This window comes from Fusarium solani, assembly GCF_023522795.1.
Source record: "Fusarium solani strain SB1 chromosome Unknown bctg00000002, whole genome shotgun sequence".
NCBI classification, from domain to species: domain Eukaryota; kingdom Fungi; phylum Ascomycota; class Sordariomycetes; order Hypocreales; family Nectriaceae; genus Fusarium; species Fusarium solani.
The window spans coordinates 3,701,637-3,729,516 of NW_027072155.1; the positions used below are offsets into that span (position 1 = coordinate 3,701,637).

Sequence of the window (27,880 nt, forward strand, 5' to 3'; positions counted from 1 at the left end):
CTTTGACAGCGGCATTACCACGGCCAGGTCATCGGCGTTGACGGGTTTTTGCAGGCGAGTTTGTTTTATTATCTGGGTCGACGGTGCTTTGCAGGTAATTCTGAACTGTGGTTCACAGGCGCGACTGATTTATTGGTACTCATGGCTAGGTACGAGGGAACGGCGTATGGAAGGTTGTCTAGGTATGTGATGGATGGATGGATGGATGGGTGTAAGATAACGACGGCAAGGAGAAGGATATGACGAATACCAAGTCTTTGATTGACTGCATTTCTGTTACAGGACAAAGGGAAACGGCATTGGGTGTCTCCCTTCGCACAGCTATGGCCTCATGACGCCCTAGTGGGAATCAAATTAGCACCGGCGTGATGACCATGTCTAGAGTCTAGAACAAAGAACGGGCTTGTAGTGCGACTCAACGATGGCGCCTCAGGGGGATACACGGTGCAAGAGTTTGTCACACTCGGAATAAAGGCAGATTTTTGGTGGTAGCACTCTCAGTCGTGCAGTGCAAGTAACGGTTCCTTTCATATGACGTTTTCTGTTTGTCCTTGACCGAGGTTGTTTCGTGGGTTTATGAGTTGGCAGTCCGACCCTTTGCACTTTGCCAGTGTTCGTCAGTGTTGGCGACTGTCGCTTGGTCAACATTGCACAACATTGATGCTTTTTTTAAAACACGAATTATCTGACCTTCTCTCTTGCTTCTCAAACGAGATTATTGTTTAATCTCGGCTCCAAAAATCTCCAAGATGGAGCCTCCGCTCCGAGGCCCGATTCGCAAGAAGAGAAGCACTCGCGCAAGCAACCTCACAATCTCTCTCGCACCCGAACTCGCTCCTCCGACTTCTCGAAGCATCACTTCGCCCGTGAGACGTTCGCCCGCAAGGCCCTCCCCCGCACGGCAATCAGCGCCCTCGTCTCTTGTTTCTCCTGTTCGCAGTACCACCATCACTCAGCAACGCAACTATTCCGGCCCGTCGCCCGACTTTCTAGCTCCGCCGCTCAGCGCGTCGCTTGTTTCTGCTGATTATGGATCTATTCGTTCGGAACCACCTGAGGAGAGGGCTGATTCTACTGAGACTGTTCGAGGGCCTTTGACTCTGGATAGAGGAGGGACACCACCCTTGACGCCTTTCCCACGCTGGGTGAGCAACGACGAAGACGATAGCTGCGATGTCCGTGGATGGGAGGAGTCAGTCCAACAGTCCACATCGCGAATGGACAATAAGCAGCATAGCTACGATGGTCGTCATGTTCCCGTCACTATAGTTCGGCTTGAAGGAAGATGGATCATCAGCTCTGCTATTCACGGATTCGTTCTCGTGACGCAGTTTGCTGTTTCCCTTGGTGTTTTTAGTGCTCTCATGTGGGTTACTGTGTGGAAGGAGGATGAGCCCGCGAGTGACTTTACCGAATGGTAAGAGATGGCCCTTGGTATGCTAGACTCATCTAACCACTGTAGGCTCTGGACGTTCGTCGATCCTATTCTCGTCACACTCTTGCTCCTGTGCTCCGCCACTCTCCTCGCCCACGAGGTGAAGCTCCTTTCATCCGTTGCCCTCTTATATCTTCAATCCCTCATTCTCGCCGTTACGACCGCTGCAAGCGTCGTTCTCTGGGCACGCTTTTTTCAAGAGCAAAGTCCCGAGGTCAAGGGTGTCTTGATGGGATGCAATGTGATGCTTTGGGGTCTTGCACTGTTTGGCTTCATCAGAGCTGCTGTGGTGTGGAAGGCTGAGCTGAGTGAGGAGGGAGGTTTGGATGTTGAGAGGGGTATGACGTATGGGACGTTTGTGCCATGGGGTGTTGGTGATGATAGAAGAGGTTCTCTTTGAGGGACTTGGGAGTTGTTTCCTTCAGGGGGAGCGCCGTGGCTCTGTTGACAGGATGTGATTCAGTCTACCCTAACACACCGATGCCTCTACCATGGCAGAGACTCTGATCTCTGCTCCAACTGCAACCGTACTAGATACCCGGCTTGATCTCCTCTATATTTTCAAAAAGTCGGTTCGTCTTGGGTTTCTGCCAAGACTTTTGCACATGCCCTCCGCGGCAACCACCAGATACTCTGCCGCGACCTCGACCTCGACCTCGACCTCGACCTTTCTGGCGATTCGGCCAAGGACTACGCGGGGGAGTGCTCAACTGAGTGCGAATCGTTAGTAACTGACCCAATGTCTGGTGGGCTGATAGGTAGAGATCAACTTACTGTCATGGTTGGCATTGCCCTCCCCGATGAATCCCCTCATCATAGATTTATCGTACTCAATTGCTTGGCAGTGCCCAGGGTAAGTAGCAAACTCATCGTACCCAACCCAACGATCTCGCATCGTCGTCCGAAGCGTCGCAACTCTTTTGCAATAGGTTAGCAACTCATCGGACAGAGTATTTCGGGGCAGGCAAACACGTACATTTCGTAGGCCATGCCGGCAATGCTAGACAAAGCCTGCTTTATTAAGCCGGGCCCTTGCCCCTTGTGCATTTCCGACGACATCTTAGCATTTTCAGCGGCCATATGGTATATACGGCTATTGATCTCGAACTCGGTGCCAGGAGGAGCTCTGGGTTTGCCTGCTGCCAACCTCTCCTTGATGGCCGTACGATAAGGGTCGCCGCAGTATTCTGCTGTCATCACAGGAGGGGCACTCGCGGTAGAGTCCCTTCTCCCGCCGACGCCAAATCGCTGCTTCGGGATGCCCATGACGAATGTATTGGCCAGTTTGTCGCGGACTGGGAGCTCGCCAGTCGAGTAACGGCGAGAGAGGGCGGGTCTTTCTTGGTTGACTCGCCGTAGTAAATAGACGGTCAGACGAACGGCAGTAGGGCTGGGGTTAGGAGTGTGGAATATTTTGGGGTATGCTGAGGGTTGCAATTCCTTTGGATCAAGGACTTCGGGACGCTCGAGTTGTGGCTCTGGGGAGGCCACCTTGGGGTGGAAAGCCACTGGGTGAGTGCCATGGTTCTGGGGTCGCCCCTTTCCAAATTTCCCCTTCTGAATGTTGGCCGCTGGGCGACTGGCGATATTTCGAGGATGCACTTGGGTACTGTGTTCCTTTGGGTTGAGAACACTCGGCGATCCGGGTTGAGGGTTCCCCTCGCGAGGGTTGGTTACTAGATAAGGGCCGAGATATTGAGGATTAGACAATGGGTTGCGTCCATCTAGGTTGTTGGGAATATTCGGAGATCCGGGCTCCGGGTTCCTCTCGGGAGGGTTGGTCACCGGATAAGGACCGAGATATCGAGGATTTGACGACGTGTTGCGTCCATCCAGGCTGTTGGGAGGTTTGCGTCCTCGATTCGGGCGGTTCTTCTGGCCACGCATGGTTGACGGCGAGGCTTGGTTGCCCTGAGGTGTCTATGATACTCGCTGTGCTTTCGGTATTCAGGCTTTAGAACTCTTTCAGTCTTTTTGCGTTGCCTGGTATATGGAAAGGGTCTCAGTTTCTCTTGCTTCTCATGTTCCACTGACTGGACATCATGGACAGGCGAGTGTATGGGGCGATGAGAGATATTCCTTGGTCGTCGAATGAGATAGTTGATCAAGGCGGTGCTTTTATCACACGAGAAATGGAGAGAATTTATACTGCTGTCTGTATTCATCCCACATCAGTTACTGGAGGGGTTCTTTCGTCAGTTTTCATCACCAAGAGGCAGGCTTCCATCTGATATGGCCTATAGTATCAATGCTATAGCGGCATTACAGCAAAATCAAGGTATTGAAATGAGTGAAAGATGTCGCGGATGCCTTCTGATGGATCACAGGATTTGAGAGGGCACAAAGGACGAAGAAGGAGGTCGCCTTGACCACCTAGACATTTACTTTTTCTTGCACCCGTGGATCTCAGAGGTGAGTGAATGTCCAGGCTAGCCCAGGCCAAGAATCACGTCGCTTGAGTTGTTCAATTGACGAATGCATACTTAGGCAACATACCACGAGCTATCCCAACACCTAATGCCCGTGAAGAGGCCGTGACACAAATACGTATCACATGGATCGTGAAGGCACTATAGACGCGAGGAAGGCATGATTGCCCATACATTTAACATAGTCAATCCGGGAAAGGTTGAACGGAGGTAGGGTGAATGCGACTGAGGTTGTGAACTCGTACTCGATTGCCAGTTAATGCGCGCCAATAACCACTCACGTACATGGCAAATCGATGATATAAGAACAATCCCTCTTGTATTAATCGGAAGGATCACCATAAAAATGTCAAAGGCATGTTGACGGTTGACGGTAGCTGAGATGCCTATGCGAAACCATCTCATGTTCACCAGGTGAAGCAACACAAGCGATACTCGAGATAATCTCGACAAAAGAAATGTTTTTTGTTTCCAATGATGGACTAGAAGCTAGTGAACCCCAAATTCCCAACCACAAGATGTTCCAAAACCCAACCGTTCGTGAATCCACATAAACTCGTTTTTCCGTTTCGTCAAAAAGACAACGCCCGAATCTAGACAGACACCAACAAGAACGACCCAACGTCTCAGACAAGGGGGAAGAATAGTGACAAGTGCCACAGGGGGAGTGGTATCTCAATGATTTTCGATCATGGTTGTGGTGAGAGAGGGTGGTTTGAGCTGTTTATTTGCAGCCAGAGCAAGAGCCTGAGATGGTGTTAGCGAGATGTCAAGGGTCAGGGTCAAGAAGATGACTTACAGCTAGAGCCGCAGTTGCAGCTAGAAGCGCCAGAGCATCCGCAGTCGCCAGCCATTGTGATTGTTTTGTGAGGGTTGGGTGTTAAACCGAAAGTTGAAAGAGATTTAAAGTTTTTTTGTTTGTTTGACAGTTTGAATCGCTGCTGAAGAAAGAAAAACGGCAAGGAAAGGAATCTGCAGGGCCTTATATAGAGGCTGCGGCCTTTGTGCGTCTGCGTGTTTTGTGCGTCAAAGATCCACCGGCTGATGCGGGATCAACGTGGGATGAGGGGTCGCCGGGCGCTGGTTGGCGATCTGAGATGGGGCGCTTTTGAGTGATTTTGGCGGTGGCTTGAACCTTTGGATGCCGCGTGATGGGGTCATTTGTGCTGTAGGTAGCTGTAGTTGTGGTACGAGATAACAAAGTTCCGTGTCGGAGCATCGAGAAGCTTCTCGAGGATACGCTCATGACAGACTAGGCAGACAGAAACCTTGCTTGCTGTTCCTTGTCATTCGTGAATGGAATCACGCTTCTCTTGCGAGAACCATCTTCAGGTGTCCACTGGAGTTAAGTTACTGTCCCACTCGTCCGAACAGCAAGGCAAGACCCTTCTTTGCCACTTGATTGACCGCCACCAAAAGATGCGTCACTATCGCGAGCTCCGATCCAACTTCTCGTGCCAAGTTTCACAGCTCGTCTACCATTTGTCAAGACACGCTTGAAGAACATCATCTCCAGATGAGACATCCCTGAACACCCCTGTCGGCATGGATGACGGACATGGAACTCTTCCGAGACAACTTCCAATCCACCAACCATTATCTTCTCGGGTCCCCGATTGCACCCCTCTCGTGCCCCTCTTACGCGAGGTTGCCGATGCAAAATCCGCGCCATCGGGGCGGGGTTCGCAAGTCGGGCTTCACAGCATCGAGGCAGGGTCCAATTGGGTGTCCATTTTATTCTCGCGAGGAACCATGTGGTTCTGGTCGTGAATTTGGCCAGGAATCAATCGCTTAGTACATATCCATAGTTTAGCTTTCTTTGCTATTGAAGGTTTGAAGCCATTCCCAGTCCTAGCTTGGGGTTGACGCTGTGATGCCAAGACGTAGTGATGGAGCCCTGAAACGCAACTGAAGCAACACACAGTAAAGCACTTAACAGGTAGAATAACAACACAGCGGCATGTTATCAATCCGTACCTATATCACATCTATTTCCCCAGAGCTCGGCAACATCTTGAAACCCAATCGAGACACGACCAATCTGTCATGGCCTGATTGCTGTTACAACCCAAGATGACTCCAAGTATATAGATTCGCGTTTAAAGTCTGTCAATAGCATGAATTCCTCTACAATCTCAACATCACCACCTTCCTAACACATTGCCGGCGCATCTGTAAACATGAATCAACCTCAACAACCATCCTCAACCCCTCGCTCCAACAGCCAGCGAACACATCAACCTCGACGACGCGGCACTCGTGGAGGCGGCAGAACAATCCATTCGAATTCACCCAGAGCCAGCACCTCTTCAGAGGGTACAGCTCAGACCGTTCACGACCCTGCTGCTCGGCAACAAATGAAGCAGACCATGGCCATCGCCCTGATGACCAACCCGGCCATCCCATTGCCCTTTCCACTAGCCATTCCCCTAGGAATCACCATGTTGGCATTCCCGAATGGAAAGGAAAAAGAAAAGGAGCCTTCTGGCTAAGCCATAAGCCCGAGAGCATTTCCCATTCCGAAATCCGGGCACACTGCCACATAATTCGACGTTGGCCTTGATGTTGATGGCCCAAGAAAGTTTCACATGCAGATACAAGGCGGGCATCCAGAGACAGAAAGAAGAATAATCTCGCTCGTATGAAATAGTAGAGATGCAGTAATGAAAAGGGTCATTGTCTAGAAATCATTTAGCACATACAAGGGCCATGATTCAACCTCAGCAGGCTAGTATCTCTTCCCCTTCAAGACTATAGAAACATAAACATGGTCTCCCCACAAGCATCAATAGTACAATCCATATCCCCACATCGAAACTTGGATCTTCCTCCCTTATCCAAAATGCCCCGTGGGTGAAGTTTCAGCCGTTCGCCAACGGGAGCCATATCAGCCACCGGTGCTATGGGCGGACTCCTTGGGGACGAAACCTCCTTTGACGACTTGTTGATTTCATCGACGCAAAGATTACATACCCATGGCGCAGATCCAAATGGACAGTTGTGATATATGCGTCTTTTAGCTCGTTTGATCGCTCGGGTTTCCATCTGATCCAACGAAATCGCAAACGAGGTCCACGGGTGGCTGTCTTCCAACCCGTCCTCCGTCCGTGTACTTTCCCTCTTTGACTCAGTGAATGCCTCACGGGCCTTTCTTTTCTTGGTATCGGTTGTGGTCCGTAAGTATCTGTCCTTTACGGCTCGTCTTGGCTGAATCCGAGTTGGCTGTGGAGGCTCCTCGATTTTCTTCTCAGGTTTTACAGCGCTGTCTGCTTCAACCTCGAGTTCTATCTGACGCCGTGCATACTTTTTGAAATGTCTCTTGCAGAGGGGTGCTTGAATAGGCACCTGATCTTCGGAACCTAAGCTTGACATGTTGAAATTGGTTGTTAGAGATTCAGATTGCGTTGCGTTGTGTAGTGTTCAGAAACCGTACCACTTCGGATGATATATCCGGCTTATCCCACGCCTCAAACCATCTCTTTGTTACAATCTCTGGTTTAGTTAAGGGCATAAAAACACACGTCTTTCAATATCTTCGCTGTGGCATAGTGGACATCCTTCATCTCTTTGTTCGTTCTGGCTTTGTTGGTGCTCCCAACCCTGCCCCCAAATCAGCACCAAGTCATGGGGCACATGGCAGAGATAAAGGCGATAGGCAATGGGCTTCTATTTTAGGGAAAGCCGCGATGGACCTCAAGGCTATTCGGTCAGTGTCTCCAGGTGAACATTCAACCCTACATCAGTCAATACGACTCTGAATGGGGTAACTATCTTGATTCCCCTTTGACTATTTTTTTATGAATACCATTTTCAGACCCAGAAACTAGAATAACCCCTTATATGCGATCAGTGAGGATGTGAAAAATCCATTTCCAGCTATGTTGCCCTCTGCTTGATGCCATGAGAACGAGGGAAAGTTTACGATGACCGCCCTCAAGACACTGCAACCCCCCCAGATTGTCATTAAAATGATCATCTATCCCATAGTACACAGGTTTCTATAGCCTACAAGTCCTAGCAGTCAATTATCCAAGTCCACAATACCCTGTGTATCCGCTATGCAATGCAATGCTTCTCGGACTAAGTTTAACTTGGACACTATTTCGTAGAAAGTCCCAACCTGACGTCATTCTGCGATACCAGTGCCGCCGTATCTTCTCATTTGCATGGAATATATCCAGATATTCAGCATCTTTCAATGCTTCGCGATTCTTTTTGTCATGTCGTCGTTTAGTAAACTTGTCGGTCAGTTACCTCTCCCCTCCAGAATCTAGGGCTGTGTTCCTTGTCTGTGCGGATACGTTGCAGATGTGTTGTTCCTCTCCGTCTATTGAAAAGACTTGGACATGAATGGAACCGCCTAGCTCTCTATTAGCCATGTCCCCAACTTGGCGCGCCTCAGACATGAACCTGATAGCGCGCTCCTCCCACATCTCGATTTCTACAGGGCAACCTCGAGAGACCACGTGTACCGTGACTCAGAGCTAATACTCCCCGCAATCTTGATATCATAAACTAAGCCCTGCAATCTGCTCCGCGCTTCATCTCGTCTTCCCCAGGTTCGAAGGCGTGACACGGGGTTCGATGTGGAGTCGCGGCAAACGGCGGACCGAAAGAGATAAAGCCAACCCAATGAGGTCGTTTTCCGCTCTCGCGATTCTTCCTAATGAGGACAACCCGAATGACAAATGCCGGTGGTCGGGGCGGCTATTGTTCAACGGTCTCCGAAGGCCGGCAGAAGGAGGGGTGCTTGATTAAAGGCCCGGGGTAGGGCTGCTTTGAATCATGGATGGCAGGATAACCTTTCTAGCACTTCTCTTGAGATATTCGGGTAACGATGACGCGCACCTTTCGACTTGCTGTGTTGGAGTGTGATACTCCCTTTCCCTCTGTCAACGCTTCGCGTGGCTCGTATGGGAACATCTTTCGGGACCTTCTTCTCAAGGGTCTCGACGGTCTGGGTGAGAAGGGAAGCGACGTGAGCCTTGATCTCAGCAAATGGGATGTCGTCACAGCCCAAGAGTATCCCAACATCGATGATGTGGATGGCTTCTTGTTGACTGGAAGCAGTATGTGCCACACCTACTTGTTTCTGAGTTGTGCAAGCTGACCTTTACAGAGTTCACTGCTTTCCACGATGACCCTTGGATTTTGAAGTTGGTCGACTTTGTCAGCAAGGTATACACAACTACAAAGAAGCCGATCGTCGGCATCTGCTTTGGTCATCAGATTATCGGTCGGGCGCTGGGTGCAAATGTTGGACTAAGCCCAGGAGGATGGGAGATTTGCGTTGACAGGATCAACCTCAACGAGACTGGACAGAAGCTGCTGGGTGTTTCATCACTCGTATGCCTCAGCATCCCCCATATAATCTCTATGCACTAACAACCGCAACAGGGCCTGCATCAAATGCACCGAGACGCCGTCCTGGATGTCCCCAAGGGCCTCGTCAGCCTAGGTAGCAGCCCTCGATGCGAGGTCCAAGGCCTCTACGAGCCAGGCCGCATCATTTCCTTCCAGGCGCACCCCGAGTTTGACGACTTTATCATGTCGGAGATTATGGAGGCGAGGTATCAGCAAAAGATCTTTGACAAGGACATGTACGAGGAGGGCATCACGAGAGCTCGGGCGGCGCACGATGGTGTGCTTGTGTCTTCCAAGATTTGGGAGTTTTTGCTGTGAGCGATGATTTTGAGAGTTGATCATGTCATTTTATGAGTTTGATGAGCATAGAACAGGAATAGAAGGACTACTGTCTCGGTCACATAGCTGTTTTGGTGACACTGCCCGTCTCATCCCATCCCATCACTCGCACGTCCAAGGGTATACATTATCTATTATGTACTGATACGGGCTATATATTTACATCCAAAATGTTCCCTTTGCAAAAAGAACCACACAAATATCCAAGGTCCTTGGTCTGGGCGACCCAGCTACCGTTGCCCTTCATGTCGCGACGCTCGGCACGGGAACTGAGAAAGCGCTCGCGGTGAGTCGTAAACACGCGCTTCTCAACGGTAGCTCAGGTGGTGTCATCAACGCACTCACTCAGGGTTGGCACAGCTGCTGTAGCGTGACCAAGAGCCGCTGTGAGGCTGTAGCTACGGTGGCCAACAGCTGCTCCATTGCTCCAGTAGCTGTTTCATAGCACCCACTATCCTACGAAGCGACATGTGTATGGTAAGGCGAGAGATGCGACATCTGGCGCCTGTCATTCTCGGTAGGTATTTCGGGAGACATCGAGTGCTCCTGGTCAGCCACGCCAATGCCTATCGATCCATGATCAGACCAATCGACACCAGGCCTCGCACGAACCAGTCACTGCAAATGTCCAGGAAGTTGGCCCAGAGACCTTTGGCCCTTGATGGGGAGGATAGAACTCTGCGCTTCTTGCCTCACGCGAATGATATCCAGATCTGATGTTCTCGCATCGCCCGACACAAGGTCCAAGGGCTGACCTGGTCCAGCGGCTCCCGCCAGATATGCTCCAGCAGCACCAGAGTTTGTCTCATGTTCCCTAGCCCGATAGTGTCCAGCATAGTCTGCAGTCGGTCCCTTAGAACCTGCTGGACAATCGGGTCTGACGTGCAGCAGCCGATGACGGCAAGGGGCCAGCAGAGACTTGTGTTTATCCTCTCGCTGGCAGGAAACTGGTCGAGTAATGTGATTGCTTCTGCCACGGCGGAATCCATCAAAGCCTTGTGGACACTGTTGTTGGCTTGTGGCTGAGGTGTGCCCAACACCGACCAGAGGTAGAGCAGAACCGCCTGCTTCCATACCAGGCCGGCGAGTCGCGAGTAGGGACTGACTGAAGGATCAGGGAAGAAACCCATGACCTGTGACTGGAGGAAGGAAAAGTTGACGATACTGTCGGGGCTTGGAGGAACTGTTTGTCCATCTACGACTGCCAGCATGCTCTGCCCGAGATGGAAGATTTGGGAGATGAGGATGAGTAGTTCCAGCCAGCATCCGCATAGCTGACCGACATATTTCCGAGTGACGAGCTCTCTGGCTCGAAACTCAATGTCCGGACTTAGTAGTGATTGCGAGTTGTACTGGGGATCGATGGAGATCATGCTGGTGGCTGCCATGTGCATGTAGTACTCGATAAGAAAATCCGGCAAGTCGCCGTACGGTTCGGTTTGGCCCCCAGTGAGTAACGTGCTCACTAATGACTTGGAGGCTGTAAGATGGTCAAAGATGGTACCGTGAATGTCTCCTTTGGCGACCTGCAACAGTGTTAGTGCCTAGCGATTAATGAGAAGCTGCGGGCATTGCAGACCTCGGTCAAGCACATGATGAGACTCCCGACAGTCAAGACGAGAGTATTCTCAGCATTCCCAGAGACGTATTCATCGACGACATTCCTAAACATGCGCAACGAGTCCGTGTAGTATCTTTGAGCGACCTCATCAGTCGGGAGCGGCTCAGCTGACGCCTGACGATGAGCAGCACTTTGTGCGAGGATGAGCTGTAAGACTAGAGGTTTGGAGAAGGCCAGCGGGATGAGCTTGGCGATAAAGGGGTTGACGTCTGTTGAGCCGTTGCCCATGCTGTTGGCTGTCCGTGCCAGGTAGTAACTGAGAAGCTCATAGGAATGGTGGCCTTGCTGAGGTAGCATCGACATTGGCATGGGGATGCCGCCGTTCATAGTGAGGCCTGCATCTGATGGCCCGGCTGATGCGACGGCCAGGGCGAGAGCGTTGGTGACATCTCGATCATATCTGGCAGCGGGAAGTATAGTGGTTGGTGAGTCTGACGAGCTGGCTGACGACGTTGTGGTTGATGCGGATGGCGAAGGTTGACCTTGATCCTCAGCCTCGTCATCAGCCTCGGCATCAATCATGTGGGCATCATCAGACGTCGGGGAAGTGTCGTCAGGGGGACCGGGCCCGTTCTGGAGCAAGCCGGGATGTGACGAGGCGGAGACGACAATCGTCGGCTGGTCCTCCGGGTCCCGCTCGGGCTCCGGCTCATGGTCCGATTCAAGCTCGGTCTGCTGCCGGCGATGCTGGAGAGGCTGCGAGAAGGACCGGCGCTCAGTCGTGACCTGAACTGGACGATGGATACCCGCCGACGCCGAGTCCGGGGCGACCGAGGCACTGGCCTTGCTAGTCCGCGGCTGAGACGATGAAGAGGAGGAGTTGTTGTTACTGTTAGTCGGCTCGGGCCAGTGACACTCGAGCTTGTTGCGCTTGCAGCCGCTGCACACGGGCTTCTTCTCATCGCACTTCTTCTTGCGACGACGGCAAGTGAAGCAGCCCGTCCTGCTCCGGATGATGGGCATGGGCCGCATGCCGGAGAGGAAGAGTGGGTTGACAGATACAGGATCTGGGGGACGCAGCAGCGCATGTCCCGGCCTGCCTGCACGAGGTAGGCCCTTTTGCCACACCCGTAGGTAGAAGCCAAGCAAGGGGTGGCCCTTGGGATCTTGCTTGCTTGGTCGAGCAGCAGCGCGCGGTTTGATGGCGAGCGAACGCCGTATGTCGGATGGGACCTCCGGGGGGCCAGACAAGCGAGTGGAGGTGTTTGGGCAGTGGGGGAACTGCTCGTCAGTTCTTGGTAGATACGGTTATTACGTATGGGGAGATGTATGACCTGTGAGTGGAGGCCAGGATCCCTGGGCGCTAACCGGGAGTATCAGTGAGAAAGTGAGGCGAGGAGCCTACCCTAGAGCAGAACGCCGAGCTTCCTGTTTGTCCTTCCAGAGCCGTTCTAGGGGCGCAAGCCATGGCGGGTCTAGACGGTCTCTTGGATCTCTCAGGTACCTCGAGGTAGCTCACTTCCGGCTCAAACCCACCCTAACGCAAAGCCTCGGAGCGCGAGTGGGGCACCCTCCCGGACTTCCATTCCTCCAGATTGTGACTCGGTGACGTTGTTTAACTCGGTGACAATGGCGATTGATTGTCTTGGGAGGTACTCATGATCCGGCGGCGCAACGAGAGATGGCCGGGCTGGGCTACGGTACATGATGTGGGACCCTTTGTCTCGGACATGTTCTTTTCTTTTCTTATTAGATGATAAGCTGCTCTTGAAGATTGGTTGAAGCTGTCTTTGTCTTTTGGAAGAGCTAGTTCACCATCTCACAATACCGTCGCCATGATCAACATGAGGGCTCTTCGACAGACCAGCCAGTGCCTCCGAGGCAAGTCGTCTCTGGCCAGCCGTGTCTCTACGAGAACTTTTGCTTCTCAAACAGATGTGAGAATGATTTTTAACGAGATCATGGGTCATTCATAGCTGACATGTGTATAGCTCCTGGGTGCTACTCTTCAGAATGGCGACCCTGAGATCCACGCCATCTTGAAGCGCGTAAGCATCACCACAAACCTCAATTGACAATATACTAACTTCTATACAGGAAGAGACGCGCCAGAACCACTTCATCAACCTCATCCCCTCGGAAAACTTCACCTCGCGATCCGTCCTCGATGCTCTTGGCAGTGTCATGCAGAACAAGTACTCGGAGGGATACCCCGGTGCTCGATACTACGGCGGCAACGAGCACATTGACGAGGCCGAGCGTCTGTGCCAGAAGAGAGCTCTCGAGGCTTTCCGTCTTGATCCTGAGCAGTGGGGTGTCAATGTTCAGCGTAAGTGGCAGTCAATGGCTTCTCTTGGATAGGATACTGATGGTTTGCAGCTCTTTCTGGCTCTCCTGCCAACCTCTACGCTTACTCTGCCCTCCTCAACACCCATGAGCGCATCATGGGTCTCGACCTTCCTCATGGCGGCCATCTCTCCCACGGTTACCAGCTGCCTCACAAGAAGATCTCGATGGTGTCCAAGTACTTCGAGACCTTCCCCTACCGTCTGAACGAGGAGACCGGCTTGATCGACTATGACAAGCTCCGCGACAACGCCATCCTCTACCGACCCAAGATCATCATCGCCGGAACCTCTGCCTACTCTCGCCTTATCGACTACGAGCGCATGCGTGCCATCGCTGATGAGGTTGGCGCATATCTTTTGTCTGATATGGCTCACATCTCTGGCCTTGTTGCTGCTGGTGTGATTCCCTCGCCTTTCGACAAGTCCGATGTCGTTACAACCACTACTCACAAGTCCCTTCGAGGACCTCGAGGTGCCATGATCTTCTTCCGTAAGGGTGTGCGAAGCACCGATAAGAAGGGCAACAAGATCCTGTACGACCTTGAGGGTCCTATCAACGCCTCCGTCTTCCCCGGCCACCAGGGCGGTCCTCACAACCACACCATCACTGCCCTCGCTGTCGCCCTCCGCCAGGCCAAGAGCCCTGAGTTTGCTGAGTACCAGAAGACAGTGCTCACAAACGCGCAAGCTCTCTCCGGCCAGCTGTCTAGCTTGGGCTACAAGCTTGTCTCTGGCGGCACTGATAACCACCTGGTGCTCGTCGACCTCAAGTCCAAGGGCGTCGACGGCGCTCGTGTCGAGCGTGTTCTCGAGCTCGTCGGCGTCGCGAGCAACAAGAACACAGTCCCTGGCGACCGCTCCGCTCTCAAGCCTGGCGGTCTCCGTCTTGGAACCCCCGCCATGACGACCCGCGGCTTCACAGCCGAGGACTTTAAGCGCGTGGCCGACATTGTCGACCGGGGCGTCAAGATCACCATCGCCGTGGACAAGGACGCCCGTGCGGCTGCCGAGGCCAAGGGTGCCAAGAACCCCAAGACCGTCAAGGCTTTCCTCGAGTACCTTGGTGATGGATCTTCGGTCAAGGAGATTGGCGAGCTGCGGAAGGAGGTTGAGGAGTGGGTTGGCGGATTCCCCCAGCCTTGGCTTCAGTCATGAGACAGGGCTATGGACGTAAAATAATGATATCTTGAGCGTTTAACAAAAAAGTATTCTATTGTTAATGTGTGTCTTTGGCATGTGTAGCCGCTGTGGCTGTTGTGATACGCTGATATCTGACATCTTGGCGTGTCGAGGGTCAACTGACGGTTTTCGTGTCTGTAATTGAGCCCTCCATGTTAATTCCACTGCACAACGTGTTCACACCATGTCTACTTCTTTGATATTATTGGGCATTGGAGAGTAACGATGTGATCATGACACCGTTGTCATACCCGGCAACTCCCCTGTCGGAAGCGTTTCTGCGACTTCCACCGGACCCCTCAGGAAAACAAACTCCAACGTAATGAAATTCGAGTTTGCAATTACCCAATTACTCATAGCCGAGCATCAATTGGCCTTCGCTTGAGCCATTGTTGGGTCACGATGTCCAACAATCTGGGGTTCAGATGGCAAAAGTTGCACAACCCTCCAAGCGCGTCATCAAGGGCCGTGCTCACCAGATCTATACTTGACTCAGTGAAAGTGCCAGGTACTAGCTACTTCTCCCTCAAAGTGGAGCATCGGAAGTGGCATCGCGGTCAGAGATTTCGGCGGCGGAAAACGGCCGAGCTGCACGCGGCACCGTCTCTGGTTGGTTGGTCTCAAAGAGGTGAGGCGCTCCTCGGCAGATAACAAGTACCTCTACAAGTAAGCGTGGCACCCACAAGTTTCCCCATGGCCTGATAGAGGGGGATCTCAGAAGATTGTGGGGGCCCTCCAACCTCCGCATGTGAATGCAATTCAATTCATGACAACTTGCAAAAAAAGCCAGGGGCCAAACTCGGTGCCGTAAAACGCCTTCTCCGTTACGCACTAATTGGACATGAGCCGGGCGGTCTGCCGGGTCGGCCAGTGACTCCGAGGTACATCGGAGGAACCCCGAGCGCGAGCATATCTTTGCTGGGAAAGGTGTGGACTTGAATGTCCAGGACAAACAAATGCCAGAGAAATAAACAAGAAACCATCATCAAACTTCCTCTTCTCTGTAAATCTTTACACATCACCAGTCACAATGTCGGGATTCATCGCTAGACAAGCTTGGGCTACCGCCTCTCGAGTGAGGTCTTCTGCTCTTCGAGCTCCTCAGACTGTCTTTGCTTGCAAGGCCGCTAGCATTGCTCCTCGACGATGCTTTTCAGTCTCGCTCAACCGTGAGTCGCATCCCCTAATCATTCATGAGAAGCTATTCTGACATTTCACAGTCCTCAAGAGGCGATACACTGAGAGCCACGAGTGGATTGACCTGGCCGATGACGGCAAGACTTGTAAGCACCCTTTGACTCAACAAGTTCAAACAATTGACACCTCTAGGCACAATTGGCATCTCCAACTACGCCGCTGAAGCTCTCGGCGACGTCGTCTACGTCGAGCTCCCCGCCACAGGCGACGAGACAACCGAGGGCGAGTCCTTCGGCACCGTCGAGTCGGTCAAGTCTGCCTCTGACATTGTGGCCCCCGTCTCAGGCTCCGTCGTCGAGGTCAACGAGCCTCTGAATGACGCCCCCGCAGATCTTGGAAAGGACCCCGAGGGTGAGGGATGGCTCATCAAGGTTGAGGCTGAGGACGTCTCTGCGCTGGAGGGATTGATGGATGAGGCTGCTTACGCTGAGCACACCAAGGATCACTAAGTGTAAAAGGTTCACAAGGTGTTTTTAGTGGGGTTAATGGTGTTTTTTAAAAAGCGAATAGATATCAAGTCCTCAGTCAAATTTGGCGTCATCATGAACTAAAAAAGTGAAGCAATTTTGGTGGTTTTAAACTTTGGTGAAATGTTAAACTTGTGAATTTTTTTTAACTTGTGTGAATTGGTTCAACTTTTATCTAGTAAACTATTGCTTATCGCAAAACTCTGCCAACCAGAGATCAATTCGCCTTTCGTTGAAGAGGTTCTAACACTGAAAACCTTCCAAGCATGCAATAGGAGCCATCATGGTTGAATATGATCTTTTTCCCGCTTCCAAAATAAACAAACGCTACCAAATCTTAAAAATCCATCATCTATCGTTTAACCTATTATCTCCCTTTTTTTCTTCCCTTTACAGGTTCTCACTTCCCTCGACGGGCGGGCATGTGCAGAACAGGTTGGTGTCACCGTAAGCATCATCCACACGGGCCACAGAGGGCCACATCTTCTTCTCCCTCAGCCAGGGCAAGGGGTAAGCTGCGTCCTCACGGCTATAAGGTCGGTCCCACTCGGAAGAGACGAGATCCTCCTGGGGGTGAGGAGCGTTCTTGAGGAGGTTGTTCTCCCTGGGGGTCTTGCCAGACTCAATGTCGGCAATCTCCTTGCGGATCTGGATGAGAGAGTCGCAGAAGCGGTCGAGCTCAGCGCGAGACTCGGACTCGGTGGGCTCGATCATGAGAGTTCCAGAGACGGGGAAGCTCATGGTAGGGGAGTGGAAGCCGTAGTCAGCCAGACGCTTGGCGATATCGGCAACCTCGACGCCGGCAGTCTCCTTGAAGGGACGGACGTCGAGGATGAACTCGTGAGCGCATCGTCCGTTGGCGTTGGTGTAGACAACCTTGTAGTGGGGCAGGAGGCGAGACATGATGTAGTTGGCGTTAAGGAGAGCAGTGCCAGTCTGTTTGGTGAGGCCATCACCACCCATCATCAGGATGTAGGTGTGGCTGATGGGCAGGATAGAGGCACTGCCCCAGGGAGCAGCGCTGATGGGAGCAACAGCAGTCTCAGCTCGGGCGGCATCACCTCGCTGAGGATCGATCTCAGGGTGGCCAGGGAGATAGGGGGCAAGGTGCTTCTTGACAGCAATAGGGCCAACACCAGGGCCACCGCCTCCGTGAGGGATACAGAAGGTCTTGTGGAGGTTCAGATGGCAGACGTCAGCGCCAATATCACCAGGGCTGCAGAGACCGATCTGGGCGTTCATGTTGGCACCGTCCATGTAGACGAGACCACCGTGCTGGTGGACGAGATCGCACACCTGCTTGACCTCGGGCTCAAAGACACCGAAGGTGCTGGGGTAGGTGATCATGATGGCGGCAAGCTCGTCAGCGTGCTTGGCGCACTTGGCCTTGAGATCCTCAATATCCAGGTTACCAGTCTTGCCGTCGCACTTGATGGGGACAACCTTCATGCCGGCCATGGCAGCACTAGCAGGGTTGGTACCGTGGGCGGAGACGGGGATGAGGCAGACGGTTCGCTTCCCACCGCCCTCCTTAGCCTCATGGTATCGCTTGATGACTCGGAGGCCAGCAAACTCACCCTGGGCACCAGAGTTGGGCTGGAGAGTGGTGGCGTCCATGCCAGTGATCTCGGACAGGTTCTTGCTGAGCGAGCTGATCAGGGCCTGGTAGCCAGAGGCCTGCTCAACGGGGGCAAAGGGGTGCATGTTGGAGATGCCGGGGTCAGAGACGGGAAGCATCTCGGTGGTGGCGTTGAGCTTCATGGTGCAGGAACCCAGAGGAATCATGGAGTGCACCAAAGAAACATCCTTGGACTGGAGGAGGTAGATGTATCGCAGGAGCTCAGTCTCAGTGTGGTACTGGTTGAAGACGGGCTGCTCAAGGTAGGAGGACTTTCGCTGGAGGGCAGAGGGGATCTCGTCGTTGAGGAACTTGGCAGAGTCGGACTCAAGAGCGGCCTTGAACTCGGCCTCAGAGACACCGAAGCACTTGACAAGGTTGCCAAGGCTCTCCAGGGTCACGCCCTCATGCAGGGAGAAGCCGACCTTGTCCTCAGCAACCCGGCGGAGGTTGATGCTCTGGAGAGAAGCCTTCTCGTGGACCTTGGCGATGGTCTCGGGGGAGGCCTGGAGGGTGACAGTGTCGAACAGGACGGAGCCGTCCTCACGGAGGCCATCGGTGTGGAGCGTGAACTCGCCCTTCTCAAGGATGAGGCTCTGAGCGAGACGGGTCTTTCCCCAGATGTCCTGGGCAATGGTCTTGAGGCCCTTGGGTCCGTGGTAGATGGCGTAAAAGGCAGACATGTTGGCCAGAAGAGCCTGGGCAGTGCAGATGTTGCTGGTGGCCTTTTCTCGGCGAATGTGCTGCTCACGGGTCTGAAGAGCGAGACGGAGAGCGGGCTTGCCGAGTCGGTCCTTGGAAACACCAACAAGACGACCGGGGATCTTGCGCTTGTACTTCTCAGAGGTAGCGAAGAAGGCGGCATGAGGACCACCGTAGCCCAGAGGGACACCAAGACGCTGGGAGTTGCCAATGGCGATGTCGGCACCAAACTCACCCGGGGACTTGAGGATGGTCAGGGCGAGCAGGTCGGTGGCGGCGCTGAGGAGAGCCTTCTTCTCGTGGACAATGTCGGCGAGCTGCTGGTAATCGTGGACACCACCGTTGGTGTCGGGGTACTGGACGAGAGCGCCAATAAGGGTGCCCTCAGCCTCCCTGACGAGCTTGCTGTTGTCGGCGAGCACGTCACCAATGACGAGGTCAATTCCGAAACCCTCAGCTCGCGACTGAAGGACGGCGAGGGTCTGAGGGTGGCAGGTCTCAGACACGACAAAGGTCTTCTTGCCCTTGGCGCGAGGAGCGTTGGCCATGGACATGGTCATGGCCTCAGCGGCAGCGGTAGCCTCATCAAGAACGGAGGCATTGGCGATGTCAAGGCCAGTAAGGTCGGTGATAAGGGTCTGGAAGTTGAGCAGGGACTGCAGACGACCCTGGCTGATCTCAGCCTGATAAGGCGTGTAGCTGGTGTACCAGGCAGGGTTCTCCAGAACATTGCGCTGGATAACAGCAGGGACCTGGGTGCCATAGTATCCAGCACCGATGAAAGACTCGTAGACGGTGTTGTTGTTGCCCAGCTTGCGCATCTGCTTCTGGATAAAGGCCTCGGAGCGGCCATTGGGTGGCACAGAAGTCTCAGCGCCAGACTCCTCCCACTGCTCAACGAGGTTAAGGCCCTTTTGCTTCCTCCGGACCTGAGGGGGGATGGTCTGCTCGAGGAACTCCTCCATGGAGCTCGCGGGCGGGTCGAGGACCTTGAGCATCTCCTGCTGCTCGGCCGACTCGCTGCCAATGTGCCTCCGCGAGAAGAGCTCATGCTCGGCAAGCTGAGTGCTGGTCTGGGAGTCGACGAAGCGACGGGGAGAGGCCTGGGCGAGGGGCACAGACAGTGAGAATGGCCTGCTGCCCGTCAGACGGAGGGACTGAGTGAGACGTGGCTGGAGGGTGTTGACACGGCGAGACTGACGGCAGAGCCGCTGTCCGAGACGAGAAGCCGACATCATGATGGGCTGTTGGAGTCGTCTCAGCCGGTATGGAAGATGTAGAGATCAAAGATGGTCACTCCCTGAAGCTGTGAGAGACGGTATAAGACGTGCGCCGCAGACAAATTTTAAAGATAACATCCATGGTGGCGTCGGCGGTCATGGTCCGAGGGCCAAGCCAAGCATGCGGCTTAACTGTGTCCCTCCCGGCGGCAAGGAATCATGACAACGAGAAGCCTCTGCCGGGGGTACATCGAGGTACAAAGAGGTACAAGCCAGCCTCAGAGAACCATCGGGGGCTAGTTCCAGAAGGATCAGGGCACGTGCAAGGGTCTCTTAGGGCGGACCCAGTGACTCGGTGAAAAGTAGTTGCGGGAAATTATCGCCCATTGACTCGGTGAAAGGGACCGCTAAAGAAAAAAAGGTACACGAATTTCTTGTGCGTCTTCACCGAGTCAACATGTCACCGAGTCAAATCGCGAATCAGGTGGTCGGCAATGAAACCGCTGCGTGACTACTGCAGCTAAAGCACGTTGTGTCTAGTCTTTTTTCCCAGGGGCCGAGACCGTCCATCGGAGCTCCAACCGGAGATGTCTCCCCAGCTGGAGTTTTGTTCGGGGTGTGCTAACCGATCCATCCCATGACATAATGGTTGCTATTGGTGATGCTGGCGAGGGCATCACGATGGGAGCTTGATGGCACACGCAACGCAGCCACCACCTCAGTACGTATTCAGAACCTCTATGAGTACGTGATCATTGCCTACATGAGTATGTACTGCATTAGTACTGCGACTTCGGGGGAGATTTTGTTATCAATCGAATCCATTCGGGTTGTGGATCGGCATCTGGCATCATGTACCCCCAAATCTCGAGATGGTGAGAACGTAGTATAAGTGAGCGCGTCCTCGCGATCTAATCTACCATGACTTTGAGGCAGAACAATCTCAATCAATTCAACATATTCTTTTCATCTCTCAAATTAGTTCAACATGACCATCGACCGCCGTCAGCCCTGGGTCACTACCCCCCTCATCAAGTCTCCTCACCTGTCCAAGACTGCGGGATGGTACGTTGAACAATGCTCAACCCTCCTACATCCCAATCCCCTCCCATCAATAATTCCCATCTCACAAAATATCCCACCTCTCTCGTTTTCTCTCATGTAAAGCCCGGATTTCTAAATCGTAGAAGTAGAGTACTCCTCAAGCTCGACAACCTCCAGCCCTCGGGTTCTTTCAAGTCCAGAGGCATTGGCAACTACCTCCTCCACCGTATCCGCGAGAGTGAAGAGGTCGGCAGACGACCACACTTTTATGCCTCCTCCGGTGGCAATGCGGGCATCGCCTGCGTTGTTGCTGCCCGATCCCTCGGTTACGAAGCTTCGGTCGTCGTCCCAACTACAACCAGCCCTGCGCTGATCGCGAGACTACACGCTGAGGGTGCTAGTGAGGTCATCCAGCATGGCCTTAGTGTCATGGATGCCGACAAGTACCTCAAGTCGGTTGTCCTGGCCTCGGACCCAGAAGCTGTCTACGTACCCCCTTTGACCACCCTGATATCTGGGAGGGAAACTCTACCGTCATGCACGAGATTGCAGCACAGATGAATGGCGAGAAGCCTGATGCTGTCGTCTGCAGTGTCGGTGGCGGTGGTTTGATGAACGGAATCTGCCAGTCTCTCGATAGCTTGGGCTGGACTGACGATGTTACCGTCCTAGCCCTTGAGACCGAGGGTGCAGACTCCCTTTCTCGATCACTCCAAGCCAAGAGGGTCATCACCATGGACAAGATCACGTCGGCGGCTAGAAGCCTCGGCGTCGCAACTGTCTCGAAGAAGACCTTCGAATATGCCCAAAGACCGCAGGTGATCAACGCCGTCCTACCTGATGGCGAAGCAGCCAAGGGTTGTCTGACCCTGGCCCGTCATGAGCGGTTGATGGTTGAGCTAACTGCCGGAATCGCCATCAGGCTGTGTGAGGACCAGCTGTTGGAGAAATTGATGGGCCGGGAGCTGGGCCCAGATGCAACTGTTGTGCTCTGCGTTTGTGGAGGTAATGACATTTCTGTCGAGATGCTCATGAAGTGGCAGGAGCAATACGGTGCTTGAGACAAGGGTTTTCATTTGATTATTTCTTCTGTTTGAGCGACTCTATGAAAAAGATGGCCATGGATGCACACGAATCTTTGTTCCTTACACTTCGAGTTTTGTTGTTTCATTTACCAGTTTCGGTTAACTAGCTACCCATTCTTTAGATTTTCATGCGTTTTGGTACGTGTTGCCTTTATTCAAGCACTTGATGAATTTCCACTCGCGGCTAGTCAGTCACATCAGTCGGCGTGCCCGAGGTAGTTCGCTCGATCTCGCACGAATGATTATCATGCATAACGCTCAGATGATAGCAGGCAAGGATAACAACTAATAAGAGAGAATGATTGTCGCATCTAGAATAGCCTTTACCTTGAATATTGCCAGTGTTTCCAGAGAAGCGCGCTCTTCGTCGCTACCCTAGATCTTAAGGGGCAGATTGTCTCTTTAAGCGCGGAGTTATTCTCTGCAGTTTTTCCATGTTCTGTAGCTCATTTAGAAAGAGTAAAGGTTTCTTCCTAATGGAAAGCACAGGCTGAAAGCATACTAGAGAAGATGCTTATAACTGCACTCAAAACTTGGACACGCGCCTGATGACCAAAAGCTCCCAAGAGGGACCAGGAGATCCGAACTTCCGAAGTCTTATCAGCTGTTTTTGCTCAAACAGGAAGTAATAACCTTTAACTTTATTAGCACCTCATCATACGAATAGGCTCATGATCGATCAACGCATATATCGCCCCTCGGAACGAGCCCAAGGAAGCCCAGTCCCAGAAACCCAACCTGATGGAAGGGCGGCATCGCGGCTCGCTTATCAGACCTCTTGAAACCCTGCTCCTCCTGAGCCGCGGCTCGCATACAACAGGTGGTCATTGCTGCTCCAGCTAATCACACGTAAAGCGGGTCGAGCAGCATCAAAACCGAATGGGCTCCGTCCCGGCCAACCCGCTATCTAAGAGGAGTCAATGCGTATCTCGTCGCGTGGGTATTACCTTTAGTTTCAAATGTCCATTTGTTGACGTTTCTAGATATCTGACAACACCCCCCCGGAAATGCGGACCGCGGTTGGCAACTCTATCAGCGCGGCAACGCCCGCAATTGGTCATCTCCCACGGATGAAGCTAGAAACCCCCTATCGTCCTCTGACATTAGTCTTGATGTCTTATCCCTGTTCCCCCGCGTTTTCAGCCCCGAACCCATGCACGCCACGAGCGTGGGTGGTTCCATGCCTTGTTCTAGACGGCGTCATCCGGCTCCTGGGGGAGGGAGCTTGGATGCTGATGCCTTGGCTAAAATGCGTCGTATCTCGCCTTGTTTTTTTGTTTTTGCTTTCTTCTTTTATTCTCGTGAGGGCCTGACCACCTCGGACGTACTGTACTACTTTACCAACTAATTTCTATTGATACCCTTTCTCTGATCGCTGGACCTTCTAGTCTCCCCCTATTTTGAGTTCCTGAATTCCATTCACAGCCTCTTTTCTTGGCACTGGGCATTCTAGTCCCCTATCTTGTCTTGGCACCTGCCACTCCCAACCTCAACCCAATCACCATGGGGTCGTCCACCCAATTGGGGTATGCCGCTGAGCTGCCCAAGACTCTCAGCATGATGAGCATTCTCGGCATGTCTTTCGCAATTATGGCTGTTCCCTTTGGCTTGTCAACAACATTCTACATCACCCTTGTCAACGGACAAGCTGTTACCATCATCTGGGGCTGGGTTTTGGTCTCCTTGATCTCTCTCAGCATCGCTGCATCACTAGCTGAAATCTGCGCCGTCTATCCCACGGCTGGAGGTGTCTATTACTGGTCTGCGATTCTCAGTACTCCCAAATATGCACCGGCCGTTAGCTTCATTGATGGCTGGATGACATTGGTTGGCAACTGGACCGTGACGCTGTCCATCAACTTTTCAGGCGCCCAATTGATTCTCAGCGCCATCACTATTTTCAACGAAGACTTTGTTCCTAACGAATGGCAAACTGTCCTCTGTTTCTGGGCGGTCATGTTGGTTGCTGCCCTCATCAACGCGTTTGGGTCCAAGTATCTCGACCTCTTCAACAAGCTGTGTATCTACTGGACCGGAGCGAGCGTCGTCATCATCCTCGTTACACTCCTCGTCATGGCCGACACCAGGAGATCCGCTGACTTTGTGTTTGGCCACTTTGACGCATCTGCTAGCGGATGGCCAGGTGGCTGGTCCTTCTTTGTTGGACTGCTTCAAGGTAAGTAGACGATTTGGACCCTGCTGTCATTTTTGTACTGACAACGTCGTAGCTGCATACACTCTTACAGGATACGGAATGGTAGCTGCCATGTGCGAAGAAGTCCAAAACCCCGAACGCGAAGTGCCCAAGGCCATGGTCCTATCCGTCGTCGCAGCCGGCCTCACCGGAGTTGTATATCTCGTCCCCGTCCTCTTCGTTCTCCCCGACGTTACCGCCCTCCTCGCCAGCAGCCAACCGATCGGACTCCTCTTCAAGACCGTCACAGGCTCTGCAGCCGGAGGCTTCGGCCTGCTCTTCTTGATTCTCGGAATCTGGCTCTTTGCTGGCGTTGGCGCTCTTACCGCTGCTTCTCGCTGCACTTATGCCTTTGCCCGAGATGGTGGAATCCCTGGAAACCTGTGGGCCAAGGTCAACAAGACCCTCGATGTCCCTCTGTGGGCCATCATCCTTTCCACCACCGTCGATTGTCTCCTGGGATGCATCTACTTCGGCTCTTCTGCCGCCTTTGGCTCCTTTACCGGTGTCGCAACCATCTGTCTCTCGGCTTCATACTGTGTTCCTATCCTGGTCAGCGTGGTTCGAGGACGACAAGCCGTGCGATCTTCCCCATTCCCCCTTGGAAAGCTGGGTTACGTTTTGAACTACATCAGTCTCGTTTGGATCTGCCTCGCCGTTGTCATCTTCTGCATGCCCGTCTCATTGCCAGTTACACCTTCATCGATGAACTACGCCAGCGTTGTTTTTGCTGGGTTCGGAGCAATCAGTGGTGTTTGGTACCTTGCTTATGCCAGGAAGCACTTCAAGGGCCCGATTATTGTCGACATGGGCGCGGAGGAGTACAACTCGAATGCCGTAACTGATGCTGAGCATGAGAAGGGGTTGAACATTTCCGACAACTCAGCCGATGAGGAGTCTAAGAAATAAGCCTGTCGATTTGAGCGAATAAGTAGCATGTATTTTAAAGCATTGAGTTCTGTTAATTCATTCGTTAAGCCTGCTATGCTGGACTTGAGACCTGGCCGTTGAGTGATGACATGACAGGGCTGTTCTGCTCGATGATAACAGTAACGCTGGTGTATAACTGGTTCTATAACTCGAAGCTCTATTTAGTTGGTAACATCGGAAAAGCTTTAAGAATCCTTGATTGGTATGCGCATGTAGTGCCTGTTCATGCGGGAATATCTTTGGAACTGTCAATTTGACGACAGTAGTAAGTGTCCATAGCTTTCTATACACCACCACGTTCCTCCGAATTATCTATGTCCTTTTCACGCATAGGTCTATATACCAAGCTATTACTCTAATATCACACAGTATTCTCGACATGGTCCGGTTCTGTGTCGCCCTCTTATGTGTCAAGTTGCAATCTCGCGGTAGTAATATGTGGCTGAGTCCTTCCACTCCCCAATGCAAACAAAACAACGGGTCAGAGATCTATCAGCCCTCTCAGCGTGTTGATGATCCTTCAGTACTTCTCTTTCTTCTGTCGATCTGGGTCGGGCTTGGCGCAATATTCTCAAGGGGAATGTTCTGCAGTCTGCTGAAGAGACCTGGTTTGCCAACAGCTGGGGTTGGTCGTGGAGTAACAGAGGCACCTGAAGAAGACGTCTCTGAAGCCGCATCTGATATAGGCCGGTCGGCAGGTCTGATAGAGCCGGGCAGCTGGCCATTAGGTGGAGGTCGCTCAGCTACTTCCTCCTCGGTCGATGCCTGGGACTTGGGCAAATACTGCACATCTGGGATGTACCAAGAAATCCAAGCTGACAGGAGCATCAAGGGTATCAAAGCGAGCAGTCTGATTCCAAGTGCCCTCTCCCGGCTCTTCCACGCGGAGATGATGCCACGGATCAAGATGGCTCCCATCTTGCCCGATGCTGCCGCAATGCCGTTGAAGGTTCCTCGGTAGGTTGTTGGGAAGATCTCCGCGGCGAGGACAAAGATGAGCGTGTTTGGGCCAATGTTGAAGACGAATTGGAGAATCGCGTAGCAAATAATGGCCGCAACATGTCCTTCTCCTTCTCTGTCGGTAAGGAGAGTTGCGCCGGTGATTGCAAGAAGGATGCTGATCACGAAGAAGGTGACGATGAGGATCACCTTTCTGCGGAAGAAGTCGATGATGAGGATGGACCCAAGACTGCCAAGGATAGAGGCAATCGACACCGTCAGGATGGACCTCAGGGCGTTCTGCTCGATCATTCCATCAATGGTGTTGTGAAGGTTCCAGTAATCCTTATTCCACCTCTGCGTTTCGCAAGTACCATTGCCTTGTCGACTCGACTCGGGGAAGTCTCCAAATGTATGAAACGCAATCCCGGCACATTCTTTAGGGCCTGGGCGGTGATACAGTGTGGCCAAGGCGCTGCTCAAGTCCATGGTCAATCCGTACCAAGGAACGTCCATGATAGCCCAGAGCAGAGAAATGATAAAAAGAGGTCTCCAACCTTGCTTGGGTCCCGTCAAATACTCCCAGGCAGTAGAGTACCAGGCGTGCCAGGGTTTGTCGCGGTCGTCTTGCTCTTGTGTCGGAGCGGCGTTGAGTTCTTGAGCCTCTTGGCCTGTTCCGTTGCGGGGGTAGAGCCTCATGGCAGTCAGCACGCCCTTTCGCGAGTCCTTCATGATGGCCGCGTAGAATCGTGGGGTCTCAGGGATGGTGAGACGAAGTACGATGGCGATGGCGGCAGGGATGAGGGCAACACCGACTGTCCATCGCCAGACTTGATCGGCAACTAACTTGTGTCCTGCTTCATCTTCGGGATCCCAGTTCCGAAGCGTGGTCCGCAGGGCACCGAGACTGACTCCCAGCGACAGTAGACGTCCAAAAGACTGCATTGAGAACACAGCCGACAGCATAATGCCTCGGGACTGAGTCGATGCCCACTCGGCAGTGATGATACTCGAGAGAGGATACTAGAAGAGACTGTAAGCTCACAATTGCCCCGAATAGCTTCATTATTTGGTTACTCACTTCAGCACCGATGCCAAACCCGAGCAGGAACCGCCACCAGGATACCCAGGAGTAGATACTCATCGATCTGTCAGGTCCGTTGCCATTCTCCGCCATCAGACCCTCAGATGACTGCACCATGCCCATGGTAGCAACAATCAGAATAGCGAGCTCTGCTCCATACCACTTCTTTCGTCCAGAGCGGTCCGCGAGGTGACCCATCACCAGCATCCCCAGGATGGTGCCGACGAGGGTGAGCTCGTCAATCACCAGGCTGGGATCTCTTCCCAATCTATCATTAGGCGGGTAGACGTAAAACAAAGCAATTGAGAGAAAGTCGACGGCAAAGAGACTGTAGGAAGAGGCCAGGAAGCCAGAGGCGGCAACAAAGAAGACCCTAAACTTGAAACCACCATCGTTGACGATCTTGGTGATCTGTCTCTCGATCTCTCGGGTGGTCTGAGCGGAGTCTTAGCCTACCCACCGTTGCAACGCATAAGACGGTGCTGGGATGTCTGTGGGGAAAACGTACATAGTCCTGCTCCGGTCCCAGTTCCTCGGGATAGCTCAACCAGAATCGATATCGATGTCCAGTCCGTCGATCAGTCTCACTCTCGGTCCGGGAAAGGTGGTTAACCATGGTGGAGTTGCGCTGCTGCACGGGAGAGCAGTTGGGAGAACTTGCATGGTGACAGGAGTTGGTTCGTCCGAGTCCATATAGCAACGGTAGGACTTTTCTTGACAGCTACGTACACAGCCTTGTTTGATT

General features: G+C 52.8%; 10 protein-coding genes across 10 annotated transcripts; 6 read left to right on the top strand and 4 right to left on the bottom strand.

Moving 5' to 3' along the window:
• Window positions 1-749: 749 nt before the first annotated feature.
• Window positions 750-1,835, top strand: MRS44_005091 (uncharacterized protein; the record flags this gene model as incomplete). Its single annotated transcript, XM_065622446.1, has 2 exons — window positions 750-1,417; window positions 1,463-1,835. 2 exons carry the CDS (start codon window positions 750-752, stop codon window positions 1,833-1,835), a joined length of 1,041 nt encoding a protein of 346 aa, XP_065478518.1.
• Window positions 1,836-1,988: 153 nt separating this feature from the next.
• MRS44_005092 (uncharacterized protein) lies at window positions 1,989-3,322 on the bottom strand (the record flags this gene model as incomplete). Its single annotated transcript, XM_065622447.1, has 3 exons — window positions 1,989-2,125; window positions 2,210-2,352; window positions 2,412-3,322. 3 exons carry the CDS (start codon window positions 3,320-3,322, stop codon window positions 1,989-1,991), a joined length of 1,191 nt encoding a protein of 396 aa, XP_065478519.1.
• Window positions 3,323-6,044: 2,722 nt separating this feature from the next.
• MRS44_005093 (uncharacterized protein) lies at window positions 6,045-6,356 on the top strand (the record flags this gene model as incomplete). The annotated part of the gene is made up of 1 exon (XM_046273595.2): window positions 6,045-6,356. The coding sequence occupies one exon, from the start codon at window positions 6,045-6,047 to the stop codon at window positions 6,354-6,356; it is 312 nt and encodes a 103-aa protein (XP_046135745.1).
• A 2,345-nt stretch (window positions 6,357-8,701) lies between these two features.
• MRS44_005094 (uncharacterized protein) lies at window positions 8,702-10,012 on the top strand (the record flags this gene model as incomplete). Its single annotated transcript, XM_046268626.2, has 4 exons — window positions 8,702-8,933; window positions 8,984-9,210; window positions 9,262-9,542; window positions 9,757-10,012. The coding sequence occupies 4 exons, from the start codon at window positions 8,702-8,704 to the stop codon at window positions 10,010-10,012; spliced, it is 996 nt and encodes a 331-aa protein (XP_046135744.2).
• Window positions 10,013-10,182: 170 nt separating this feature from the next.
• Window positions 10,183-12,834, bottom strand: MRS44_005095 (uncharacterized protein; the record flags this gene model as incomplete). Its single annotated transcript, XM_065622448.1, has 4 exons — window positions 10,183-10,381; window positions 10,450-11,093; window positions 11,147-12,422; window positions 12,665-12,834. The coding sequence occupies 4 exons, from the start codon at window positions 12,832-12,834 to the stop codon at window positions 10,183-10,185; spliced, it is 2,289 nt and encodes a 762-aa protein (XP_065478520.1).
• A 129-nt stretch (window positions 12,835-12,963) lies between these two features.
• On the top strand, window positions 12,964-14,631 carry MRS44_005096 (uncharacterized protein; the record flags this gene model as incomplete). Its single annotated transcript, XM_046283922.2, has 4 exons — window positions 12,964-13,065; window positions 13,120-13,176; window positions 13,226-13,457; window positions 13,508-14,631. The coding sequence occupies 4 exons, from the start codon at window positions 12,964-12,966 to the stop codon at window positions 14,629-14,631; spliced, it is 1,515 nt and encodes a 504-aa protein (XP_046135742.2).
• A 1,054-nt stretch (window positions 14,632-15,685) lies between these two features.
• Window positions 15,686-16,301, top strand: MRS44_005097 (uncharacterized protein; the record flags this gene model as incomplete). The annotated part of the gene is made up of 3 exons (XM_046268625.2): window positions 15,686-15,824; window positions 15,876-15,938; window positions 15,985-16,301. The coding sequence occupies 3 exons, from the start codon at window positions 15,686-15,688 to the stop codon at window positions 16,299-16,301; spliced, it is 519 nt and encodes a 172-aa protein (XP_046135741.1).
• Window positions 16,302-16,709: 408 nt separating this feature from the next.
• Window positions 16,710-19,877, bottom strand: MRS44_005098 (uncharacterized protein; the record flags this gene model as incomplete). Its single annotated transcript, XM_046275487.2, has 1 exon — window positions 16,710-19,877. The coding sequence occupies one exon, from the start codon at window positions 19,875-19,877 to the stop codon at window positions 16,710-16,712; it is 3,168 nt and encodes a 1,055-aa protein (XP_046135740.2).
• A 3,614-nt stretch (window positions 19,878-23,491) lies between these two features.
• MRS44_005099 (uncharacterized protein) lies at window positions 23,492-25,091 on the top strand (the record flags this gene model as incomplete). The annotated part of the gene is made up of 2 exons (XM_046279935.2): window positions 23,492-24,164; window positions 24,217-25,091. 2 exons carry the CDS (start codon window positions 23,492-23,494, stop codon window positions 25,089-25,091), a joined length of 1,548 nt encoding a protein of 515 aa, XP_046135738.2.
• A 522-nt stretch (window positions 25,092-25,613) lies between these two features.
• MRS44_005100 (uncharacterized protein) lies at window positions 25,614-27,751 on the bottom strand (the record flags this gene model as incomplete). The annotated part of the gene is made up of 3 exons (XM_046275485.2): window positions 25,614-27,074; window positions 27,133-27,570; window positions 27,644-27,751. The coding sequence occupies 3 exons, from the start codon at window positions 27,749-27,751 to the stop codon at window positions 25,614-25,616; spliced, it is 2,007 nt and encodes a 668-aa protein (XP_046135737.2).
• Window positions 27,752-27,880: the final 129 nt, after the last annotated feature.